The sequence below is a fragment of the Aegilops tauschii genome, chromosome 6 (genome assembly GCF_002575655.3).
Source record: "Aegilops tauschii subsp. strangulata cultivar AL8/78 chromosome 6, Aet v6.0, whole genome shotgun sequence".
Taxonomy (NCBI): Eukaryota; Viridiplantae; Streptophyta; class Magnoliopsida; order Poales; family Poaceae; genus Aegilops; species Aegilops tauschii.
Window position 1 is genome coordinate 27,529,160 of NC_053040.3, and position 25,179 is coordinate 27,554,338.

Sequence of the window (25,179 nt, forward strand, 5' to 3'; positions counted from 1 at the left end):
AAGTGGGAAGATCCTGGGTGACCTTCATTCCGGAGGTAAATCAGATACCGCGTCCGGAGAAATCGACATTTCTTCGCCCGAAGACAAAGGCGAAGGAGAAGCGAGTATCCCTTCTCCATTCAGGAAGAAAAGGGCCGCCTCCGAAGGTTGGGAGGGGCGGTCTCCCAAGAGGGGCAAGACGCCACCGTCGGGCGGCTCGGGATTGGAAGGCGACGCCGTTGAACAGCTCCGTCGTGAGGACAAGCCCTTGACCAAATCGTAAGTGAATCCGGGGTGCTTTGATCGCATCCCGTTCCTTTCCTGTTACCGAAGAGACATGTAACGTGCCTGTTTATTTTTACAGTTCGGCACAGAGTTTTCCTGGGCAATCCTCTTCTTCGGGAGATCTCCTCCCAGAGATGATGGAAAGCGAGACGCCTCCCCCGACCTCCTCGCCCAATAAGGCGGACGACTCCGAAGTGTCATCTCGGAGGGTTTTTATTGATCAACAAGCGGCGCGGGGGATGAAAGAGGCAGTACCCAAAGGTGGACCTCCGGTCGTCCGGGATTCGGGAGCCAACAATGAAGGCCTCGGACTATCCGGTTTTCAGCCAACGATGATTCAGGAGACGGGTGAAGGGTTCCTTCAAAGGATGGTCGTGCTCCTACAGCGGCTTCCGGAGACCCGGCGGCGCCGGATATGTTGAGGGATATGCTGCGAAAAGCATCTGTCTCGGAGGAATACCGTACCTTGATGGGTACGGTGGTTGAGAAGATTCTGTATGCGAAGAGTGGATTGAATGAAGCCTTCATGAGCCTGCTAAGAGGCTTCGAGGTTTGTGATGTAATATTTTCAACTATATTTTATTTGCAAAAATGCACCTGTGTATAGGTAGTAGCCCCTGAGACTCGGGTTGGCTTCCCATGGGAGGCGAACGGCGGATCAAGAAGAAATACTCAAGGACTAATCTGGTTAAGTGGAACACAGGCTGCTTCTCCCATGGCAACTTCCCGGACTACGGATATTGCCGAGCTGCAGTGGAAGCTTGATGTGGCAGGGGATGACATTGTGTTAATCAATATGCGTCTTGACGAGTCGCAAGGTATGTATTCGGAGCAGTCCGTACACATACATGTTTGTAATATAAGCATGACGCTGAAAGTTGCATACTGGGATATGCATGGCTGCAGATGGTGCCGCCGCCGTTGAGATTCTTCGGGCGGAGCTGGCCCGGGCCAAGGAGCAGGCCCGGTTTAGTAATGCGGCTGCCGAAAAGGCATCGGCTGAGTTAAAGGCCGAACAAGCTGCTCGGCGCCAAGACGAGGAGAAAATATCCACGATGGCGCTCGAACTAAAAAATGCTACTAGCCGTTGTGAATTCCTTGAGAAGGAGAATGAAGCCAAAACAGTTGAACTTGACAAGGCCTTACGAGAGGCGAGAGAAGCGCGGTCTGAATCCAGAGCAGCCCATGAGGAGATCCGGCAAGCTGGGGAGATTCTGGCCGGTAAGCCCTTTTTGCTACAGACTAAGTTCGGCGATCCAAACTATGCTCAGCTTAACCAAGTGTGGAGTTCTCCGGACGAGTTTTTAGACTTGCCGAAGAGTTCTTCCGATGCGGTGCAGTTTTACCAAGCGCGAGAGGGGTATGCAACGGAGAAGCTTTTCTGGCCACAATTTGGCGCGTCAAAGCGCCCTCTACTGCTGAATGAACAGATGTCCCAATGGGCCGAGCTTCATAAGATATCCGGCGCTGCCATGAAGAACATCATAAACCGGCTGTGGCCGACTGGGCCTGTTCCGAATAGCTACTTCGGCTTGGTGCAGCGGCTTGTTGATGCGGTTCCACGTATCGACGCTGTGAAGCGGTCGGCGTGCATTGAGGGTGCACGGATGGCCTTTGCCCGTGTCAAGACATACTGGGGGAAGATGAAGGCCATCGATGTTGCGGCGAAGAGTCCACCCAAGGGCAAGGACCATCACGCACCGGAGCATTATTTTGAAGACGTCTTAGAGGCTGCCTGCTTGATAGAGGGTCAATGCTCTAAAGACATAGTATTCGAGTGAGGTGTAAGGGAATTGTAAAAGACAATTTTATATTTAATCTATTTTTATGTTTTGCTGGAAAGCTTTTGTTCCTCCTGTGCGGCCGTTTTTATATAATCTGAAAGTTTTCCAGTCGTCGGCTTCAGCCCCCTTGTAGGAAGTATGGGGGTGTTCGGAAAAGCATTTGATCACTCTTGACCCAACGTCTTGGTCCATGAAGGAGGTGACAATGCGGTGAACCAGGCAATCAGACTATAGGGCGTTAACACTTTCACTTAGCCATAGGAGTTTTATGGTGGGTCTACGATATAGCCCCTGGTATGTACGCGGCTTATTTTTAATACGATGCGTTGTACAGATGATCTGAAAAAGATCCTTTGTATAACACGGAGAGAATCGCTAAAGATTCCGATAAGTCGTCGACTGGTTGACTAGCTCTCGCCGCATCATGACAGTCAGTTTTCAGCTTTCTCTACTGAGGTGCTTGACCAGATGAACTGGAAGCACAATCATAGTAGTTCTCCCTTTACTACCCTAGCCGATAGAGCGGAACGTAGGGTAGCAAGCACAGGAGCCGGGCAACCCAACTATTGACCCAAGAAATGATTCGGAGCTGATGCATATAAGGCCAAACTCGCGACGCCGAAGTACGCTATAAAGCTGTTCGGACTTGCCGGCAACTCATTTGTTCCCATACCGAGCCCCTGGCGAGTTATGCCGAGGTGTGTGTGTAAAACAACCACAGGAGCAAAAATTTGGATCGACTAGGAAAAAGTCAATACTGGACACTAGTTACGTTTACTAGGAGCTGAGTGATATGCCAATTATTATATACATAACAAAGCCGCAACCCTGGCTATTTGACATGCCAGGGGTCGAAGGCTGAGGAAAAAGGCACTTTACAGGCTCGGAATAGATAGCTCGGTCTACAAAAAGTTATTTTGGACCTCCTGTCGCACGTCTGCGCCGCCTGTCCTCGGTTAAGGGATTCCTTGACAGGAATAACCCTTGGATGATTGTACGAACCCGAACTCTGGTAGAGTCCTCGGGGTGACCGGCCCTTGAGCTACCTGTGGAGGGGATAATAAAAAGGAAAAAAGGGCAATTAGAAAAGTAGGGGGGTTGCAGGCATACCCGTATTGTGCTTCCGCCGGTGCCCGGGGTATTTCAAGTGCATAATTATGTATGCGCGGTACCCACTTCGAAGGCATATTAGGCGAACGGCAGAAGCCGAATTGCTAGTCCAATTTGAACATTGATCGGTCGTGTTGAATGGAGACCGGCGGCGTGATGGCCGACGTGGTATGCGGCGTGATAAGGCCGCTGTGTAGTTCGGCTGAGGTAGCCTTAGTATGATCTCCTGTATGGAGGGAGTGTTTCGTGCGCTCACCTCTAGGGGTGTGTGTCACGTATACCATGTTTACTGTTTTTGCTTCGGGGGGAAATTTCTTCTGACCCCCGGTATTTGGTTGGTGAATCTCTTCGTCGTCCCTATCGCCGGGCGGCCTCCTCCCCTTGTGTTCGGCGTTGAGCTTGCCGGCCTGCTTGAAGACCCAACAGCTTATGTTGGTATGATTAGCTGGTTTATCGGGGTGGCCGTGAATCTGGCAGGGTCGATCCAATATCCTGTCTAGATTGGATGGTCCGTCTCTGTTTGCCTTCAATGGCTTTTTTCGTTGACCGGATTTGGGACTGCTGAATCCGGTGTTGACCGCTGTGTCGCGTGATCTTTCATTATCATTGCGACTTTTGTGTTTGCTGCGTAGCGGCTTGCCATTGCCGTCTCGGATTTCGAAAGTGCCCGGGTCGCTGACGCTGTTGCTTCTACGAGCTAGCCAGATGTCTTCTCCCGCGCAAAAGCGGGTCATTAGAGCGGTAAGGGTTGTCATGGATTTAGGTCTTTCTTGACCGAGGTGGCGGGCAAGCCATTCATCCCGGACGCTGTGTTTTAAGGCCGCAAGGGCTTCCGCGTCCGGACAGTCGACGATTTGGTTCTTTTTAACTAAGAACCTAGTCCAGAGCTTCCTGGTTGACTCTCCGGGCTGCTGGACAATGTGGCTTAAGTCATCGGCATCCGGTGACCGGACATATGTTCCTTGGAAGTTGTCGCGAAAGGCGTCTTCCAAATCTTCCTAGCTGCCAATAGAATTTTCCGACAGACTGTTTAACCAGTACCGAGCTGGTCCTTTGAGTTTTAGTGGTAGGTATTTGATGGCATGAAGGTCATCTCCGCGGGCCATGTGGATATGGAGGAGGAAGTCCTCGATCCATACCGCGGGATCCGTTGTTCCGTCGTATGATTCGATATTCATGGGTTTGAACCCTTCTGGGAATTGATGCTCCATTACTTCGTCTGTGAAGCAAAGAGGGTGTGCGGCGCCTCTATATTGGGCCACACTGCGACGTACCTCCAATGGAGTCCGCTTGCGGTTTTCGGCCCGGGCGTGGCTAGGTTTGTCACGTCCTAATAGGTAGCCGTCGTCGCGTATCGAGGCATGTCCTCGCGATCCGTAGATCGATCTTGTGTGTCCTGCTTTACTGTCCAAGTCCTGCCGAAGGTCGTATGTACAACCCCGAGCTGTTACATTCTTGCCTTTACGGCGAGGCGGGCGTTCTGGTGTTCGGCTTGAGTTGTCGCTTTATCCTGACCGTGTGGCGGTCGGCCGGCCGCGTTGTGCGATGATGGTACGGGCTCCAGCGCCTCGTCATCGAACTGAGGTAGCAATTTGCGCTTCGGGTAATTTTTGGCTGGGCCACTAAGGCCGTATTCTTCGGCGGCCAGTACTTCGGTCCATCTATCATTGAGCAGATCTTGGTCAGCTTGAAGCTGCAGCTGCTTCTTTTTCAGGCTCCCCGCAGTGGCTATTAGCCGGCGTTTAAAGCGCTCATGCTCGATAGGTTCCTCAGGCACGATGAAATCCTCGTTGCCGGGGCTCTCCTCTTCCTCGGAGAGCGAAAGATAATTACTGTCCTCTGAGTCTTCGTGTATGGCATGTTCATCAGGGCTAACTTGCCCATCTTCCCGTTCATCCTGTTCGGAGATTGTCCCAACAGGGTCTCCATTGTTTTCGGCATCGTTTGAAGTATTATTTTCTCCGGTGCCAGTATTGCTGTCTTTGGAACGACATGACTTAGAGCGGCGCCGAGGACGCTGACGTTTTTGCTGTGTCTCAGGAGGTTTATTCTCAACTGGATTTTCTTTGTCATCGTCGTTGGTTGTCTTGGGTGTATCCACCATGTACACATCGTGTGAAGGAGTGGTCGTCCAGCATCCGTTAAGCGGCGGGTTTTGGCCCTGTTCCTCATCGGCATCGTCGTCCATACTGACGATGTCTTCGGGGCCGTAATCAAGCATGTCGGTTAAGTCCTCGACAGTGGCTATGAATTGGGTGGCGGGTGGGAAACAAGATTCTCCATCATCAGCCCCTAGTTCGAAACGGACATAATTCGGCTGCGAGTCCCCCGCCAGGGACAGGTTCTTTAATGAGTTTAGCACATCGCCGAAGGGCGAGTGTTGGAAGATGTCTGCGGTGCTAAACTCAAAGATCGATAAGCGATCGAGTTCGGCGTCAACGGATGCACATGGCTCGGAATTTATAACCAGAGACGAGTCCGGAGTTCCGGTGACAAAGACGTTGTGTGACTTTAGGTCTATGTTCGGCTCCAACGCCGTGGAATCTGAGGCCTCCGTGGTGGGGTTGAGCCTCCCATCCTTGGATGGCGCGATCTGCTCCGGATCTAAGGCCAGAGTGGTTACCGGAGCTGTCTCCTGGATGCGATCCGATGACAGATTTAGGTCATGTTCATCGGGGTGAACAGGAGTGGTTGCCGCGGTCTCGAATCCGGGGAAGATCAAATCTCCGCGGATGTCCGCAGCGTCGTTCAAGCTCCCAAATCTGACCTGGTGGCCAGGGGCGTAGCTATCGATCTGCTCCAGATGGCCAAGCGAGTTGGCCCGCAGTGCGAAGCCGCCGAACACGGAGATCTGTCCGGGGAGGAAGGTCTCGCCTTGGACAGCATCGTTGTTGACGATTGAAGGGGCCATCGAACCTTTTGGGGACGGAACAGTGGAACTCTCAGTGAAAGCACCAATGTCGGTATCAAAACCGGCGGATCTCGGGTAGGGGGTCCCGAACTATGCGTCTAAGGTCGATGGTAACAGGAGACAGGGGACGCAATGTTTACCCAGGTTCGGGCCCTCTCTATGGAGGTAATACCCTACTTCCTTCTTGATTGATCTTGATGAATATGAGTATTACAAGAGTTGACCTACCACGAGATCGTATGGCTAAACCCTAGAGGTCTAGCTTGTATGACTATGATAATGAGTATCTCCCTTCCTCCGGACTAAGTCCTCCAGTTTATATAAGCACCGGGAGGATCTAGGGTTACACAGGGTCGGTTACAAGGAAGGGAATCTATATATTTGGTCGCCAAGCTTGCCTTCCACGCCAAGGAGAGTCCCATCCGGACACGGGTGCAGTCTTCGGTCTTCGTATCTACACAGCCCATCAGTCCGGCCCATGGCTAATAGGCCGGACGCCCGAGGACCCCTTAGTCCAGGACTCCCTCAATCGCATCTTGTGATAATTTCCACATAAAAATTTAATTTTTTAATTGAATCTTAGCTTCTTAGATCCACTCGCAGTCACACCCATGCAAGAGGCCTTTCCGAAATCTTGTAAATAGATTTTGTATTGAACTTCTTATTAGGGCCAAACTTCTAGGAGACTACATCCTGCTCCTGAAAAGAAGCAACATTAGAGCATATGTTCTTAATGAAGTTACATTGTTCCAACATATCATTAGATAGTATTCTTCTATAGAAATTGGAAGTATCGGCATTAAGACTATCTTTGATAGTACAATCAGGGAAGTTGCAGATCTCAAATAATTGGGGGAATTTATCACACAAAGGAATATTATCATCCCAAGGTTCTTTCCACAACCTAGCAATGTTACCAGATTTGACGGTCACCTCTCTTCCCAACGTGTATACCTTCTTAACTTTCATAAGGTCCTTTCAAATAGGGGAATCGGAAAAAAGTTCTTTAACAGTAGCAACATTGTCTCTTTTCAAATATTTAGCCTTAATAATATCTTGCCAAATCCCCTTACAGTGCTCAAGTTTCCAACACCACTTGACAATACCTTCTCAAGTCCTTAATACCAACGCCCCCTTTATTTTTGGACCTACAAACCCTAGATGACTAGGCAATACCTTTTTCTTCCACCTTTTCTTGGCCAGAAAAAGTTCCTACGATTTTTTTCCAACTTTCCAATGAATCATTTGTTCATTAAGAGCATAGACATATGGAAATAGGAGATATTTGATAGGTTAGAATTAAGGAGGGTAGTTCTACTACCAGAGGATGCAATGTTCCCCACCCAGGCATCACACGTCTTAATATATTTATTTTAATATAAGAGAGATCAAAGTTTTTCAAAGCAACAAAGCCAACATGGACCCCTAAATACTTCATTGGGAAGTGCCCAATATCACAGCCAAAGAGCTCATCACAGAACTCCAGGATACTCTCATCCCCTCCAACATAGAAGATTTCACTTTTCTAATAGTTAATCTTGAGGCCAGGCATGAGCTCGGAAGTATAAAGAATGTTTTCCAAATTAACAGCTCTCTCAGGATCATGACCGATCCACAACATTGTATCATCAACATACTGGAGAATAGCTACTCTAGTATCAACCAGACCAGGAGCCAAACTAGTAAGAATATTAATCTTTTGAGCATTTTGAATCAATTTGGCCAAGCATTCAGCAGCAAAATTTAGAAGGAAAGGAGATAGGGGGTCCCCTGTCTCACCCCTTTATGGCTCTAGAAATAGGGAGCCAGTAGTGTTATTAAATTTTTCACTATCAGTTTCATTGTGCATAATGTTCTTAATCGAACTACACCAAATAGCATTAAAGCCTCCTAATTCGTGGCATTCCAACGCGAAATTCCATAATTCTGCCGTTGCAAATCCAAAGTGCCAATTTGATGGATGCATGTTAATTCGACCCTATTTTCTACATAAACCGGCTCAATTTCCTTGAATAGAGATCAGTATATGTATGTCACGGATTACAAGTAGGTGTTCTCATGAAAACGAGATAATCCCCGTCGCGTTGATGTGGATATATATACGAGAATAGCACCACACAACATTCAACATAGAGATAAATGGAGGGTGGATGCATGTTATATTGTCTTGTGACATTCAAGTTCAATTATTTATTGTTGAAAAATAAAAATAAAAATAATGGTGTGGGGGCCTTTCATGTTCTTTGATTATGAGAGGGCTTGCATGTGGTAGAAAGTGAAAAGTTAAATGATTGCATGGGCACTTGATGATGTGGAGTGTGTGCAAGTGTTGAAAAGTAAAAGGTTGATTGGTCGGATGAGCTTGATGATGTAGATAACTTGCATGTGCATTTAAATGTGAGGTGGCATATGCGGTACATATATTATGAGGTGGATATGTGATAAATAAGACAGCGTGGATGAATTTCTTAGATATATAAAATTCGAATTTCTTTTCTTAATAACTTGTTCAGTCTGTCCTTAAAGAAAATTCTCAGCTCACTGTATTTTTCTTTTCAAAAAGGTTGGGATCTGCCACTGCATGTGTGATGACAGGTGGGCCCGGACTCACATATAAGTAAATAAAGTAAGTAAATTGGTCAAGGAGGTCCAGAAGGTTCTGTGGGAGCGGAGTGGGAGCTGCAGGGACGTATTTAAAGATGTGCCGGACCTGGGGGGCATATCTGCAAAAGGACCAAACTCACGCGACGAGGAAGAAAGAAGCGGAGACCGGAGATCGAGATCGCCGGTGGGAGAGATGGAGCCGAGACGAGCGATCCACCGCAGATCCGGCGCGCTCCTGCTCCTCTTCGCCGCCGTATTCGCGGCGGCCGCCGGCGCCTCCGCCTCCGCCATCGGCGACAAGTGCGCCGCCTGCAAAGCCGTCGCGGTGAGCTCATCCCTTCTGCCTTCCGTCCTTCTCTCAGTTCCTAGCATCCAAGGTTTCCATCTTTCATCTTTACTACCGCTCGCCGCGAAGCCATCTCCCGGAGATGGACGGAGCCCTGGATCTTCGTGGACTTATTAGTGCAGACGTGGTAGACTTCTGAAAGTTTCTGCGGTCTGTGTTTCAGAGGCACATTGTAGTAGCAGAAGATCTGATGTGTCGTTCGGTCTTGTTTTTGCAGGCTGAGCTGGAGATTGGAATATCAAGTGTAAGTAAAAAATCCTGTCTTTCAGTTGCCGTTGTTTAGGTGCTTGATTTCTGCTATCATCTGCAGTGCTGATTTGGTGGTTATGTGTTTCTTCCAGTTTCTTGTTACCGGGACCATTTGTTGACTGTCAACTGTCCTGAATTTCTCTTAATGCAGGAGAAACCAAGAAATCACTTGGACTTGCGTAACCGATTAAATTCCAAAGGTCAGCGTGAGGGGAAGGTCATCGATTACAGGTATATCATCTAATACTGCACTACCCCTCTGCTGTTCAATGGTTAAACCGCGGTAAAAAAGAGTATATTCGGCTACAACAGTACAGATTACAGTAACGTGCATTCTAACAATATTGGAACATCAAATGGACACAATGTGATGCAGAGGAATACTGACAATTCACCATACATTTGCTAATGCTACCTCTATACCTTAATATAAGACGTTTTTGCAGTTCAAAAACATCTTATATTAAGGTACAGAGGTAGTACTAAACATTACATGGACACTTTTTGTTCATCTTGGGTGCATCTCGCCACTTGCATAATAAATTATGGACATAGTTTTTACCTCTCTTTTTATTTGTATTGGTATGTCCTTGATTCTGTACATGTGATGCAGAGTTAGCGAGCTTCGGATCGTAGAACTTCTGGATGACCTGTGTGATAAGATGCAAGACTATACGCTGCAGAAGGTATAAAATGAAGCTACACAACTGTTTAGGAATTCTGTTACTGCACACTGCCATCTTCTTCAGGCTAAACCTTTTTTCAACATATTAAGTCGTGTCGGATATGTGGATATAGTATAATCAAGTTATCCCTCTAGTATTGAACTGTTGATCTGTTCTGTATAATTGAGGACCTGCCAAAGCATTTTAGTCATCTAATAAACTGACTGTGTGCAGTTGGAATCAGGCGAAAAAGAATGGGTGAAAGTAACAAACTGGAGCAGTTTTCAAACTGGTAAGTTCGGATATTTGGGGCACCTGTTTACTCGTTCGACTAGTTGTAAGTTATAATCATGGCATAAACACTGAAGAGCCATGGCCAGTATGTACTCCATTGTTTGTTGTGCTTTATCTCTGGAAATGCGGCAAGCCCTAGATTAGAACTCTATATCCCAGTGCTTGCCGTGATAGACTTATTACAAGGATCCCAGACTCAGCAATGCAATACAATCATGCGGGACATCATTGAGAGATAGTCTTCCGTTAAAGTAAAACAAGAGTTAATATCTATTACAAGAAAATCAACTTGTGGATGCATTTAAGCTAAATAACAAGCAAATGATAACTGCTGCTCTGTATTTGATTGCTCTCATTGTGATATAATGATTATAGGCTGTAAAGAATTGTGACTTTGTAGTTACTAATTGTGTACTCATTGTCTGATAATTTGTGTGTAGATAAGAAAGCTGCGGCACGAGCATACTCCAAAAATCTATCCAGTTACTGTGGAAGGTACAGTGCGGTTTTAAGTACTTAAGAGAATTGGACTGATGGAAAACAGAGTTTATTTCTCTTAAATATGCTACAAAATTTTGTATGTACCAGCCTAGACTTACTAGTTAACTTGGGCAAAAAAGTAATTTCTCTTTCCCCCCTTTAACTTTTTATTACCTATGTTCTGTTTGCTGGATTTAACATATTATATATAGCATAGCCATCATCTTGTTAGTGAAGTGTGTAAAAGGCGCTCATCTTTATTCAGTAAAACCTTGTAACTGACAAACAGTGTGTCGGGCGGTAGCTTTGTTTCCAACGATCCCTTGTAACCCCATTAAGTCTGGACGGAGCTGTGATGTAGCCTTAATAAAGCTCTCAGCTTCATGTCAAAAAAATAAATTGAAGAACAGAGTTTTTTCTATTTGTATAAGGTCAAATTTGCTTGTAATAGGTGCTTAGTTTGGCAAAGAATTAGACTGCTTTAGAAATGCAAATTTAACAATTGTCTAAAGATGATATTACCTTTCTTGGCTTTTGAAGAATTGTGTTGGCTATTGAATAAGTGAACTACTGGGCGTGCTGACAAAGTTCACTTATGGCGCAGGTTACTGGAGGAAACTGAGGACGAGGTATGCATTACCCTCCAGACAGTATTTTTGTAGATTTTTGCTAATAGCATATGATTTTTTTCACTTATTTGGTAGCTGTGTTTTGTTTTCTAACTACGAAGATCTGTAAATTGTTTGCCACAAGGCCTAATGTAGGTTATTATTGTTTCTGTTGCAGCTTTCTGAGTGGATAAAAACAAGCTCGGCAGAATCCGGGAACGTGAGCCAGGCCCTTTGCCAGGATATTAGCAAACACTGTCAGTCCACAAGGTATATGTTGTTCAGCGTATATACGAATCAGCTGATTCGCGCCCTTTGCACTTGCTCGAACTGGTTAACGTTTTCTCATTGTTTCCTACTCCTTCCTGCCATCTCCAGTACTACGGCCCCGGTCGACGATGAACTATAACAGCATGTGTTAGCTCCCCATATTTACTCGATAAAGGAAAGCAGATGAATGCCTGAGAAGCGTCAAGGAAGAAGTTCCAGTAGGATATGAGGCTGCGATGTCTTAGTGTCTGCATTTTTACACACTCGCATTGTTGTCTTAAAAGGGACTTGCAGTTTTTCACATATGATTACTACTGATGTATTGAAAACATTCAAACTTTGAGGAATTTCTGCATACTGAATTACAGTTAGCAGCATGGTATGATTCGCTGGACTAATCTGAATTCTTATAATGTCTTGTTGAAAAGAAGATGGATGCTTTGTGATACTATAAATATAAAACGAAAGGCGCATTTTTTTCAATAAAGATAAAGTATCGAGAATGAAGCTTTCATTATGTACATGCTAGATCAACTAGTGCGTGTGCTAACCAACAGACAAGGCGCCACTTGATCCCTTAATGAGATGAATTTACTTTTTGATCGATCTAGTATTGAGGGAGATTTAGGAAATATATATGCCAGAGTGGGATTTTGCCCTCTGTTCTTCTATTTTAATCAGCCCTTTTTTTGTTATAATGTCAACCATCTGCTATACTTGTTTAACATAAATGTACAAATCTTCTTGGTGCACAAACCAAAGTATTCTAATGTCCGTACACTGCTACTTACGCTAACAGCGAGCTTTGAGAGTAATTAAGCGTCTACCTGCTGTCATTCGCCTAAGAGTGCATCCAACATTCCGCTAACTTTTGCTAAATAATTCGAATAGCTTATTACCTTAGCGCACGATGGTGCAACTCATTAACAAGACCAGCAAAAAAGACGCACGACCGTGCATGTTTTTATCCCCTGCATTGCAGCCTTGCAGGAGCATCTATTGAAATCGGATTTTAAAATCATTGCTTAAAGGCCAACCTTCTACAGCTACATGGCATGAGGCCGTTGCTCGCATATGCGCAAGCATGTGCACGCTGACTGGTATTTCAATATGAAATTACTTCTCTGAAATATATGAAACTGATATTTCTCATATGTGTAACTTGTTATTTTCATTGTGATCTGTATTGAAATAGTTGTTGAAATATAAATTGAAATTGTTTGTATCACATTTGGAATAATCAATTTCAATTCTTTTGAGAAAATATAAAATTGGAATAGCTGAAATAACATTTTAAAGTAATAGAATTTTTTATGTCACCCATTTGAAATAATCAGTTTCACTTTTTTGTGGTGTGCGAGATTGGTATATATAAAATAAATGTTGTTCAAAATTCAAAATTGTTACTTGAAATTGATATTTCTCATATGTGTAACTTGTTATTGCGGTGTGATCTGTATTGAAATAGTTGTTGGAATAAAAATAAAAATTGTTTGTGTTGCTTTTGGAATAATCAATTTCATTTTATTTTTTTGAGAAAATCTGAAATTGGAATAGTTGAAATAAAATTTTAGATATATTGGAATAGTTGATGTCACCCATTTGAAGTAATCAATTTTTTTTATGTGCGAGATTGGAATATATGAAATAAATGTTGTTCAAAATTCAAAATTATTACATGAAACTAATGTTTCTAATATGTGTAAGTTATTATTGCAGTGTGGTCTATATTGAAATAGTTGTTAAAATATAAATTGAAATTGTTTGTGTAACTTTTGGAATGATAAATTTCATTTTTTTAAGAAAATCTGAAATTGGAATAGTTTAAATAACATTTTAAATAAATTGGAATTGTTGATGTCACCCATTTGAGATACTCAGTTTTTTTTTGTGATGTGCGAGATTGGGATATATGAAATAAGTATTTTTCAAAATTCAAAAATGTTACATGAAACTGATATTTCTCATATGTGCAACTTGTTATTGTAGTGTGGTCTGTATTGAAATAGTTGTTGAAATATAAATTGAAATTGTTTGTATCACTTTTGGAATGATCAATTTCAATTTTTTTGAGAAAATCTGGAATAGGAATAGTTGAAATTACCTTTTAAAGATATTGGAATTGTTGATGTCACCCATTTGAAATAATCAGTTTCACTTTTTTGTGATGTGCAAGATTGGAATATATGAAATAAATGTTGTTCAAAACTCAAAATTGTTACATGAAACCGATATTTCTCATATGTGTAACTTGTTTATTGCAATGTATATGTATTGAAATAGTTGTTGAAATAAAAATTGGAATTGTTTGTGCCGCTTTTGGAATAATCAATTTCAAAAAATTGAGAAATTTTGAAATTGGAATAGTTGAAATCAACTTTTAAAGATATTGGAATACTTGATGTCACCCATTTGAAATAATCAGTTTCACTTTCTTATGGTGTGTGAGATTGGAATATATGAACAAAATGGTTGAATTTCTTTTTTGAAAGTGTTGAAATGAACTTTTAAAAAAATCGAATTAGTTTTTTAAAAGAGTTAAAATTCATTTATTTGAAGAAGAAAATGATATTGGTCTTTTTGGAATGTGTGGAATTGGTTTCTAAAAAAAGAAAACCAGTTTATGAAACTATTGAAATCAGCTTCTTGAAATGGCCGGAATCTGTTTTTTTTTGTAAACATGGTTTTTCAAATTGTGGAATCCGTTTTTAAAATTTTCAAAACTCTCGTAAATGAGTGAAGGTTTATTTGAAATGAATGGAATAATTTTAAAATTCAAATATGTGTTTTAAAATATTTCAAATCAGTTTAAAGTGAGAGAGGTTGATCCTTTGAAAAAATGAGCTGAAATCACTATGTATGTATGTTTGTACATGTGTAAAGTGAGAGATTTCTCAGGCGTAAGTGTAAAGCGAGGAGCATGGCTCAAATCACGTGGGTCGGGTCGAGCTGGTGGAATACAATGGCTTAAGTGAAGAAAAGAGTGAAATATAGAGATACATCATGTGACAGTTTTTGAATTGGCAGCATTCTATTGGTTGGCGATCCACCGCTATATAGCGGTTCTGGTAGAAAGCTCTTTGCGGATACCGACCCCGGCGAGTCTCGACAGAAGCACCCGGGTGAGCTCTGCCCGACAACTTCAAGGGCGCTGTAGTCATGTTCCCTTGGAAGTTCAGTCTAGCTCAGTCCTGATTCGGGAGGTTGCCCCCTGAATCCGAGGCGAGGGCTGGACACTGGAGTAGTAAAACCACGAGCACGGCTATAGGGACGACAATTTTCTGGCCGATCTACACACCATTGAATCAGTTGTTTGGATTGCATCATATTACTCCCTCTAAACGGTCTTATATTTCTTTACAGAGGAAGTACTAATCACCATCATTCTAAGTATGCATCGTCCCTCAATCGTTCATAGACCGACGTGTGCAGAACACTTAAATAAAACCACTCTGCATTCCATCACTTGCTAGACGAATTTGCCGGGACTTTGTGTTGGACAACTGAAATCCGGCGCCCCCAACTATAGACGGGTTGTTCTTGCTAGGGCGGGGCTTAACTAAGAAGAGGGATTTCCACAAAGCAAAATGTGGTTCTAAAGCAAACTACATGCGGGACAGAGTGGCACTAGCGCTGGCACATGACTTTTTTTTAACAAAACGACCAAGGCTTTTACTGATCTATGAAGATGTTCATCAAAATTACATTAGGATCATGTGTCTTTTTACTTCCATGGGAGCCACATATTTGCTTCCATAAGAGACACAGTTGTGCCTCTCAAAAAAAAAATTATTTTCTTTCACGGGGGGCACAAATTTGCTTATGGTGAAAGTACATATTTGCTTATCATCGAGGCACATATTTGTTCTTGGAAAAGAAAAAAAATGTGTTTTCTTTTTTACTTTCACGGGAGGCACATATTTGCTTCTGTGATGTGCCTCTCGGAAAGTGAAAAAACATTAAAAAAATCTTCCATGAGATTTAGTTTGAAGATCTTGACGCTAGAAATCCAATGGTGGAAACGGTTCGGAATTTGAACGCACGGTTAACGAAAAAAATCCCATATTATGATAAATGACGTACATTTTTTTTGCGGGGATAAATTACGTACATACGGTGCATTATTTATCAACTCCCGAGAAGGTGGACTACATATTATGCATTACTCCCTCCCTTCCTGTTTATTATAGGGCTCAAATCTCATCAACCAAGGCATTTTATGAGTGGAGGAATGTATCTCGTACTTTACAAAACTACCTCAATTAAACTCATGCATTAATTTGGATTAATTACAGTGCATGCATGCTTGGCCACTAGATGAGTAGGAACATCACATGCATTGGTGTGTTCCTTTTTACTTCTTACATGCAAAGATTTAATGCGCATTGGAAACTAAAAATGAGATGGAGATGAGCCCTATAAATTGGAAAAACAAAAAAGTTGGGATAAGCCTTATAAACCGGAAAGGAGGGAGTATTTGTCAACTCTTGAGAAGACGGAATGAGCTTTGCAAAGGTATCTTGTTTTTTTTTAATAACTAGGTAATTGCCCGTGCGTTGCAACGGGAGAACAATAGTCATTTATGCATTGGTGATGTATTTTAGGTCATTCTTTCAAAAATAAATCAACCAAGAGCTCTTTACCTTCCTATTGGTACAGTACAAAACATGTGCAATACATGTATTAGTTGATGAAATAGACATATATAGATTGTATATCGTTAAACCCACATGCATTGCTATGGAGAGAAAGAAATAGGATCACCAAAATGCAACTTTCTCATTTCCTAATTAATCTGGGGCACCTTGTTCCACCATCAACTATCTTTTCACTCAAGAACCAACAAAACCTAGTTTAGTGTTCCAATCAAATGGCATAAAATAGTCCTTCATATCTACTTTCATATGCATTGTCGGTGGACAGATTATGATAAAAAAACCAGCACCTATTCAATTCCTTGCGCATATCTGAGTCAAAAGATGAAACCACGGTAATTATCCAATTCAAGGGCGAAGAAGATACATAATTTAGTTCATAGCATATCTGAATGAAAAGAATAGTCATGGTTAAACTGAATAAAACATTGAATCGCTGCTTCTGCAGTTGTGTCCACTGTGATCTTTTCTCTAACCAAAAAAACATTAAATAGCAACTTTTCAGTAAAGTCTATGTAGGGGCACCATTCGCTCTCCAAGGTCACTGCTAATCAAAGTATATTCCATCGGCTTCCTTTCATCTTCACACAACTCATCAAATTCATCTCCATAGCTTACAAAAAGAATGAGCTTACCAATATTCTGACTTCGGTCTATAGTACATTTAGAATAGTTATTGAAAGAACATTTAGAATAGTTATTTTTAAACTACCAAAATAAAAAAATATAGATGTGGTGTGTGACGTGATTTATGACTAACAAAATATCATGCAAAATTCAGAAGTACTTTTGCATGCTCAAGGCGGCATGAAATGTTCAGCAAACAACTTACGGAAAGAACAAGAACTTGCTAAATTACAATAGTACTAACAAAATATGCATATAATGGATATGGGCCTGCCCTGATTACTGACGTAAGTGCAGCACATCTCTCCCCTTGCAATCACTACAAACAAATGTCACAAATTAGGATTCGGCTATGGTACTGTACAAGATCACCTATGAACATAAATTACGAATATAGTTTACCACCTGTGAACTTGCTCTTGCGCGGCCAATATAGTGTGTTACCCATGCGTACGCGCACAGGTATGTGAAGCTCGCCATCCGACCAGTCGCAAATCAGCCGGCCGTGCTGTCACCGATGACCGAGCTCTGCTTCGACACAGCCGCCGACGCCCGAGCTCTCCACACAGAAGTATTTTGATTGGGAAAAAGGGCAGCATGTCCATGTTGTTTCCTATATAACAAAAATTAGCATGACAATGGTAGATTGAATTAGCTAAACAGACAGCTCCCATCTTTCCGAATCAACAAAGATTGCATGGCGGGGAACGAAGTGCTCATGGAACCAGACTAAATTCGCACCATTAGACATGGATGCTCACCTTGGCCTATGGAAAATAGCCTCTACCGGCGGAGGCAGGGACAAGGCAGGGCTATTTCGTCCCGACGAGATAAAGCGCAACCGCGGCTAGATCGTCATCTGCGCATCTAGAGTAGCTATTTTGCTGATAAGAGAGCCCCTGTGATCTAGGGTTGGACACAAGAAGACATGAACCTCTGTCACGATATCTTTTTCTCCGTCATCATTCACCAGAGCTTGGCTGAAAGACTACAGTGCAGTGATGAGGACAGAGGAAGCTTCTTCTGTGTCCATTGTATCATCATCTTCAGTTTCTGATTCATCCTGTGACAAAGAGGGATTTCAGTGCGAGCAAGGAATTGAAGTGTATGTATAGACAAAAAAACTGAGCCAGGCTACAGATTCTGATGATACAACATCAATTTACTTAAGCTCTTTCACGGGCAGTGAAGGTCAAGGTGAACCTAAGGAAATATCATAGTCACCAAAAATAAGATGGAAGAGGACGATCAAATTAAAATCATGTAACTAAATACACAGAAGAATTTTCTTATAAATAAATCAGGCAACAAATATTTTGTCCGATATTGAAAGAGCTTTGTTTGATTGACTCTTCTATATTATACGATGCTCTAAGGCAACAGATAAATGAGAGCCAAAAGAGTATTATTAAAATTGCATGCATGCCTTATATATACCAAGGGTCATTCTTGAGAAAATTTGTGGCTCATGCCTCATGACATTTAGAAGAAAAATTTGGATAATATGTAGGTGCTAGCACTTTGCATAAGGTACAAACCTTACAGGTTCACTCAAGCAAATACCACAAATCATATAATCGCACAACAATGGTTCACAGAATTACAGAAAAAATTGAGAGAGAGAAGCAGCAACAACGCTAGGAGAGATGGGACAGCCGCAGGTTGGAGTTCAGAGAAGAACTTAAGCAACGGGGTTGAGAAGAGCTTCAGAAGAAGTGCAGCAGCATCGCTAGGAGAGATGGGACAGCCGCAGGCAGCAAGGAGCAGAGAGGAGAGGCAGCAGTTTGTCGTATTATTAGGCTGGGTCAGTATATTAGTAAATTTGTCACATATACACAGTTTGTCGAACCAATTCCAATAATAATCAATAGACGCCAAACAGTGGAAGTGTCTCGAGGGCCAAACTATTCTGGAAACTATCATAGCAGAAATCACCAAATTTGTTTCAGAGGTAGAGGGTAGAACAATTAGAAAGTGTACAAAGTGCTAGATGAATCTGATTGGAGAACAAAAGACAACGGAATATCTTGTGCATAATTTCCCAATTATATGTCCAATTAGTACTGTCCAGTTAAAGGTCGAAGCTAGAATCAAAGATCTTACAACTGTACTTCAGAAAAGAACCATCCAATGTCAGAGTTTTATCATTGCTAAACGTCCTGATCTCATATCATACAGTGATAATCCTCCTAGGTTAGGATTATACCAAATTAGTGAATGAATAAAATAACTACAATTTGGAGCTTCAAGTAAATCAAACAGTTAACTTAATTCTCTAGTCGACGACTATGTTGGTACCTGAAGAATCATTCTGTCCGTGCCGTTAGTTCATCACCTTGGTCCCTTGTTATTGGCGCATCCGATCCCAAATCTCCAACCTGGTAGCAAATTAGCATGGTTCAGTTTACCCCTTATCTATACACTTGAATCAAATAAACATGCAAACATGGCATTCAAGCTTGCCGCTGCAGGCAATGGCATATCTGATAGCAATATGCAGTATGAACACCATTGAATAACTGAAAGCAATAGTCTTGGGTCACCTTACGTGGCACCTAGTGTCCTGAAAAAAAGCAAAGAAACGCAAAGGCCCACTTGCGGGAGAGGCAGGGAAGCGACCATGGCACGTCGTTCTGGAGGGAGGCGACCATGGCATGGGATGGCGGCGGCTGAGCGCAGCGCCGGCGCTCGGGAAGACGGCGGACCATGGAGGCGCGCGGAGCGAGGCGGAGATGCACGGATCTGGTCGCGTGGCGCCGGCGCTCGGGAAGACGGCGAACCATGGAGGCGCGCGGAGCGAGGCGGAGACGCACGGATCTGGTCGCGTGGCGCCGGCGCTCGGGAAGACGGCGAACCATGGAGGCGCGCGGAGCGAGGCGGAGACGCACGGATCTGGTCGCGTGGCGCCGGCGCTCGGGAAGACGGCGAACCATGGAGGCGCGCGGAGCGAGGCGGAGACGCACGGATCTGGTCGCGTGGCGCCGGCGCTCGGGAAGACGGCGGACCATGGAGGCGCGCGGAGCGAGGCGGAGACGCACGGATCTGGTCGCGTGGCGCCGGCGCTCGGGAAGACGGCGGACCATGGAGGCGCGCGGAGCGAGGCGGAGACGCGCGGATCTGGTCGCGTGGCGCCGGCGCTCGGGAAGACGGCGAACCATGGAGGCGCGCGGAGCGAGGCGGAGACGCACGGATCTGGTCGCGTGGCGCCGGCGCTCGGGAAGACGGCGGACCATGGAGGCGCGCGGAGCGAGGCGGAGACGCACGGATCTGGTCGCGTGGCGCCGGCGCTCGGGAAGACGGCGGACCATGGAGGCGCGCGGAGCGAGGCGGAGACGCGCGGATCTGGTCGCGTGGCGCCGGCGCTCGGGAAGACGGCGGACCATGGAGGCGCGCGGAGCGAGGCGGAGACGCGCGGATCTGGTCGCGTGGCGCCGGCGCTCGGGAAGACGGCGGACCATGGAGGCCCGCGGAGCGAGGCGGAGACGCGCGGATCTGGTCGCGTGGCGCCGGCGCTCGGGAAGACGGCGAACCATGGAGGTGCGCGGAGCGAGGCGGAGACACACGGATCTGGTCGCGTGGCGCCGGCGCTCGGGAAGACGGCGGACCATGGAGGCACGCGGAGCAAGGTGGAGACGCACGGATAGTCGCGTGGCGCCGGCGCTCGGGAAGACGGCGGACCATGGAGGCACGCGGAGCGAGGCGGAGACGCACGGATCTGGTCGCTCCCAGGTCAGATCGGGCTGCAGTGGAGCTCCACATCGGGATCCATGGTGCTGTTGTTTCTGAAACAGAGAGAGACAAGATTTGTGAGAGAGAGAAAAGGAAGGGAGAAGGGAGAAGAAGCGAGATAGGGCGTGCGGGAGAGGTTACTGGACGACGGCTGGAGGTTGGTAGCGGTGGCGCCGGACGCCGGCATGAGGAGCAGGCCAGAGGGGGAAAGAAAATCGAGTGGGTCGTACGAGAGGTGGGACTGGGACGGGGGAAAGAAAATCGGGGGGTGAGGGGGTCGTACTAGAGGCTTGACGAAGCGGGGAACGTAAGAGGGGAAACGGAACGCTAAGTTTCTTTTAGATAGTAGAGAAGACACCCAAATGGCATCCTAGATATGATTAATATCGAGGAAAATAAAGACCAGTACAAAAATAGACAACTGGATATAGTATAACCAGTACAAAAAATAAAATAAAATTAAAAAGCATACTAGTCTCTTCTTCCTCTGAATGTTTTGGATTTGTGCAGGAGTGATATGTCAATTCAGATTTTTTTTTTCTTTTTTGAAACATCTAAAATTGATTTGTTTGAAGTTGGTATCATAGGAGTACACCTCCGATACTCTCCGGATTTCGTCCACCTTGGTCGATCCCCTTTCTACACCCACGGAAAGCAACACAGAAATGGAGGGCGAGAGGCAGCCGCCGCCGCCGCCGGCGGCCGCCGTGTCCAAGGTGCTGGACGACGACGACCTCCTCGCAGAGATCCTCCTCCGCGTCGGCCTCCCCACGACCCTCGTCCGCGCCTCCCTCGTCTGCAAGCGCTGGCTGGGGCACGCGTCCGGCCGCTCCTTCCTCCGCCGTTTCCGCAAGCTCCACCCGCCCCGCCTCCTCGGCTTCTACGTCGAGGGCGACAGGGACGTCCCGGCCGACCCGCCGGCCTTCGTCCCGGTGCTGCCCCAGCCCGCAGAGCTCGCCGCCGTCGTCCGCCGCGCGAGCTTCAGCCTCGACGTCTACAGGGGCCTGCTGGCCCAGATCCACGACTGCCGGAACGGCAGCGTCTTCGTCCAGGTCGGGACCGAGGGCAGAGCGGTCATGAGGGTGCACACCCCGCTCTGCCCCCAGAGACGCGTCGCCTTCATCCCGCCGCTCCCGCGCCCTGCACTCCGGCCCCGTGGTCTCTGCAGCTTCACGCAGATCCTCTCCACGGAGGAAAGGGGCGGCCTTTCCTACCACTACCTGTACGTGGAGTCTACCGTGGACAAACCAGAAACCAGGCTGCACATATACGTGTTGCAAGATGGTCTCTGGCTCCCGCGTGCTCCCTTGGACATGCACCAACTCCCTCGTCCATTACTCCAGCCAAAACCCGTGCTCGTCGACACAAGAATTTACATGCCGGCGGGCCTGAGCGACATCATTGTCCTGGATTTGACGGCCTCGAGTTTCTCCACGATTCAACTCCCACGGGGCACCAAGCACGACGAGTGCGGCGGCACCACCATGCTGGCACGGTCTTATGATGCTTCCGGTGTGTATTTCGTCCTTGTCGAGGAGTTTCAGCTTCTCATCTGGCTCCACAAGGGGGGCAACTGGTCGCTGGTGGACACCATTTGTTTGCGTGAGATGTGTCCTGATTCCAGGACGTTAGGCTGCACGGTTGAGGATGAGGACAGTGATCTTATCATAAGACGGGTGGGGAACGATGCTGAGTTTGTGCTCTTGCAGATGGGCCGGTGTGCGCTCCACCTGGATACCAGGCGCAGGACACTGCGTAAGGTGTATGAGCAGACGGAAGAGCATCAATGTTTTGGTGATATCCATCCCTTTATGATGATCTGGCATCCCACATTCCCTGCACTCCGGCGTGATCATGCAAGGTTCGCCTTTTGGCCTTTAGATCATCTGTATAGTGCTCTTTGTTGAGGTTACACAGTTTTGCATTGTGCATCATCCATCGCATTGTTTGGCATGGATGCAGAATTGTGTTCGGGATATGATTGATTCCTTAGGACATTTTAACTATATTGCTGTACGATGATTTAAAATCAGCTGTGTACTATGGTCATATTACAGGGTGTTTACCTGTGATCATAATAGGGGACACTTCAGTAGCATGGGTGTCGCACGGAGGATTAGGGTGTCCCCTGCGTGTCCTCGTGGGTGCTTGATTGGCTAGTTGAGAAGGAAGATGCTGTTAGATGAGAGAAATTAGAGAGGTCGGTCATAGGGAAGGATGGAGGTGTATTTCTTGGTTGCTAAAAGATTGTAGAAAAAACTTCTTTTAAATAGACAAACATGATGGAAACCTAAGGCAAATAATCTGCTTGGGTACAGAAGACTCTATTTACCTTTTACTTCCCTAGTGCTACTCAGATGACTATATATCCAAATGCAAAGCTTTTATCTCCCAGTATATTGTCATCCTTATGACAGCTTTTCATCGGTTTCAGCGAAACTAGTAATCTTTTTTATGGACTCAAGACTAGTTATGCAATTACATCTGATAGTGTCGATTGCTAGACATATACTGAGGTTTCAGAGTACGGTGGGCAGACCACTCCATGGAATGGTTACTTTTCTAACGCTTGTGTTGGAATGGCATGCTTCAGAACTTGTTCTTCCCCTTATGCAGTCTCGTAATAGTACATCGCAGTGGTGCTGAAAAATGATTTTTTTTTTTTTGCTGTCTTAGCATGGACTGTCATCCTGTTGTGTCATGTTTTTTGAACTATCAAGAAGTCTTAAGTGCAAAACTGAAAAATGGACCTACAAAAGTATGAAACATGTTTTTTCAGAATGTTCATGTATAATAGAACAAATGTCCCATGTTTGTATGTTGAAGCATGCTGCATGCTATTGCTTAGAGGATTCTAAATTTCTTGAGTCAGATGTATTACAGTGAATATTTTCTTTCTAGTGGATAATACAAGTTGACAGCTGGTAATTTGTGCTTCTGTGTCATTTGTCCTTCTATGATCAGAGGTCTGTTTTTGTTTTACTGGACTGCAGACTGTACAATGCAAAGTTGCATGTCTGGGATGTGAAGCCATTTAACATCCTATTATTGTTGTACTAGCTACTTGTCTTTCTGTTCCATTTGGTATTCAGATACTTAATTATCTCCATGCTGACCTCTGTTTTGTTTCCTTTGAAACAGAGATGCAATGTGAAGAAGAAAGATACCAGGAAGCTCATGGGTGCTATCTATGTCGTGAGTGATCAGGGCAGCATCAAGGAAGAGCAGTAGTGGGCTGCATCTTGTCTAGTATGATAGACTGATAGCGTTCTAACTGTCTTTATTATAACCTTTACTTGATCAACTAATTACTTAATTAGGAATCAGGATGCTATTGCTATGTAACTGGAGCACGTACTCCTATGTGACTCGGATCTTTGTTATTGTTGGTATAATACTTCATGTATTCTGAGTAGTTATGTTGTCTGCTCTGCTTGTGTGTAAGTCTTGTGGTTCGACTACTAGCATGTTTGTTACTCGTGGCATTTGGAGAAGTGTGTTCTTGTTCACAATTGCGAAATTTATTTCCCTTAGCAATGTGTTGCTCTAATCTAGCAGCAATGCTCTAATGCAGCAGCGAAGAAAGAGTTTCTTTGAGGCCACAGTCTGTATACTCTACATGGATGGTAAATGGATGAACATGTAGTTATGCAAAAAGAGATTCTTTGAGTAGATAACTGAATGTAGTTGTGCTGGTTCAGAGTATGGGAGGCCCCTGGTAAATGGATGAACAAGCAGCAGTATGCTCTTGCAAATGCATCCATCATACTACTAGCCAGAGGTAAGAGAATGGAGTGTTGATGAACTGAACTCAGTAGTAAAATTAATAATCTGAGACATATATGCATCTACGACATGTTGATGATGTTTAGGTGTTGATGCTTAAGCTGAAGATTAAGGGTGCAGAGTCCATTTGGCATATCGGATATGGACATGAACGCTTCAGACAAATTAATCGACAGAGATATATAGTAGTGGTAGCAGATTGAACAATGCTCTTGTGCTTGACATGGACAACAGAACATAATAAGAAGTTATCTAAAAATGAACAAATGAGCATGGCTTAGCTTAATTAGCTGCGTGTTTTTCCCTTTTCGAGGGTGCCGATGTAATCCTTGTTATTACCACTGTACTACCAGCTAACTATAACATGAAGCTCTGTGGTGGCAATGTACTAATGAGATCATTGCAATTAATTATGCGATAGATCACACCCGGGCTCATACAACAAAAGCGCTGTACCTTATAGTGCAACCCATGATGCAGAAATGCTGGTCTCATTAACCAATCCAGATATTACATGACACCAACAAGAAGAACTGCATGCTTAATAGAAATATTAATGATAGAAAAGGAGGATGATAATAATTCACTACTTGGAAAGCCTGATTTTTTTTTTCATATTAGTATGTTTTGCTCAAAGAAAGGTTGTGTAAGTTGCCACAACAAACTGCTTTCACCGTATTGCATTTTGCAAACTATCAATGTTCTCTTGCGTACTGCAGCAAGCCAGATACTGCTCTTGTTTGATTTGTTGCTTTCTTCTATAAGGTAATCAATAGTATATATACTCTATATAGGAC

General features: G+C 44.7%; 2 protein-coding genes across 3 annotated transcripts; both read left to right on the forward strand.

Moving 5' to 3' along the window:
• The first annotated feature begins 8,767 nt into the window (after window positions 1–8,767).
• Window positions 8,768–11,967, forward strand: LOC109773264 (uncharacterized). The gene is made up of 9 exons (XM_020331959.3): window positions 8,768–8,998; window positions 9,237–9,263; window positions 9,420–9,499; window positions 9,882–9,954; window positions 10,168–10,225; window positions 10,668–10,722; window positions 11,312–11,336; window positions 11,494–11,585; window positions 11,694–11,967. Exons 1-9 carry the CDS (start codon window positions 8,867–8,869, stop codon window positions 11,722–11,724), a joined length of 573 nt encoding a protein of 190 aa, XP_020187548.1. The 5' UTR covers window positions 8,768–8,866; the 3' UTR covers window positions 11,725–11,967.
• An 8,999-nt stretch (window positions 11,968–20,966) lies between these two features.
• Window positions 20,967–24,011, forward strand: LOC109773265 (uncharacterized). Of its 2 annotated transcripts, XR_005759134.3 has the most exons (3): window positions 20,967–22,108; window positions 22,306–22,457; window positions 23,738–24,011. XR_005759134.3 is itself a non-coding variant. In XM_020331960.4 (2 exons), exons 1-2 carry the CDS (start codon window positions 21,262–21,264, stop codon window positions 23,748–23,750), a joined length of 1,209 nt encoding a protein of 402 aa, XP_020187549.1. In that variant the 5' UTR covers window positions 20,984–21,261; the 3' UTR covers window positions 23,751–24,011. The 2 variants fall into 2 exon arrangements, 1 of the variants encoding a protein (XP_020187549.1); XM_020331960.4 differs by having other exon boundaries at window positions 20,984–22,457.
• Window positions 24,012–25,179: the final 1,168 nt, after the last annotated feature.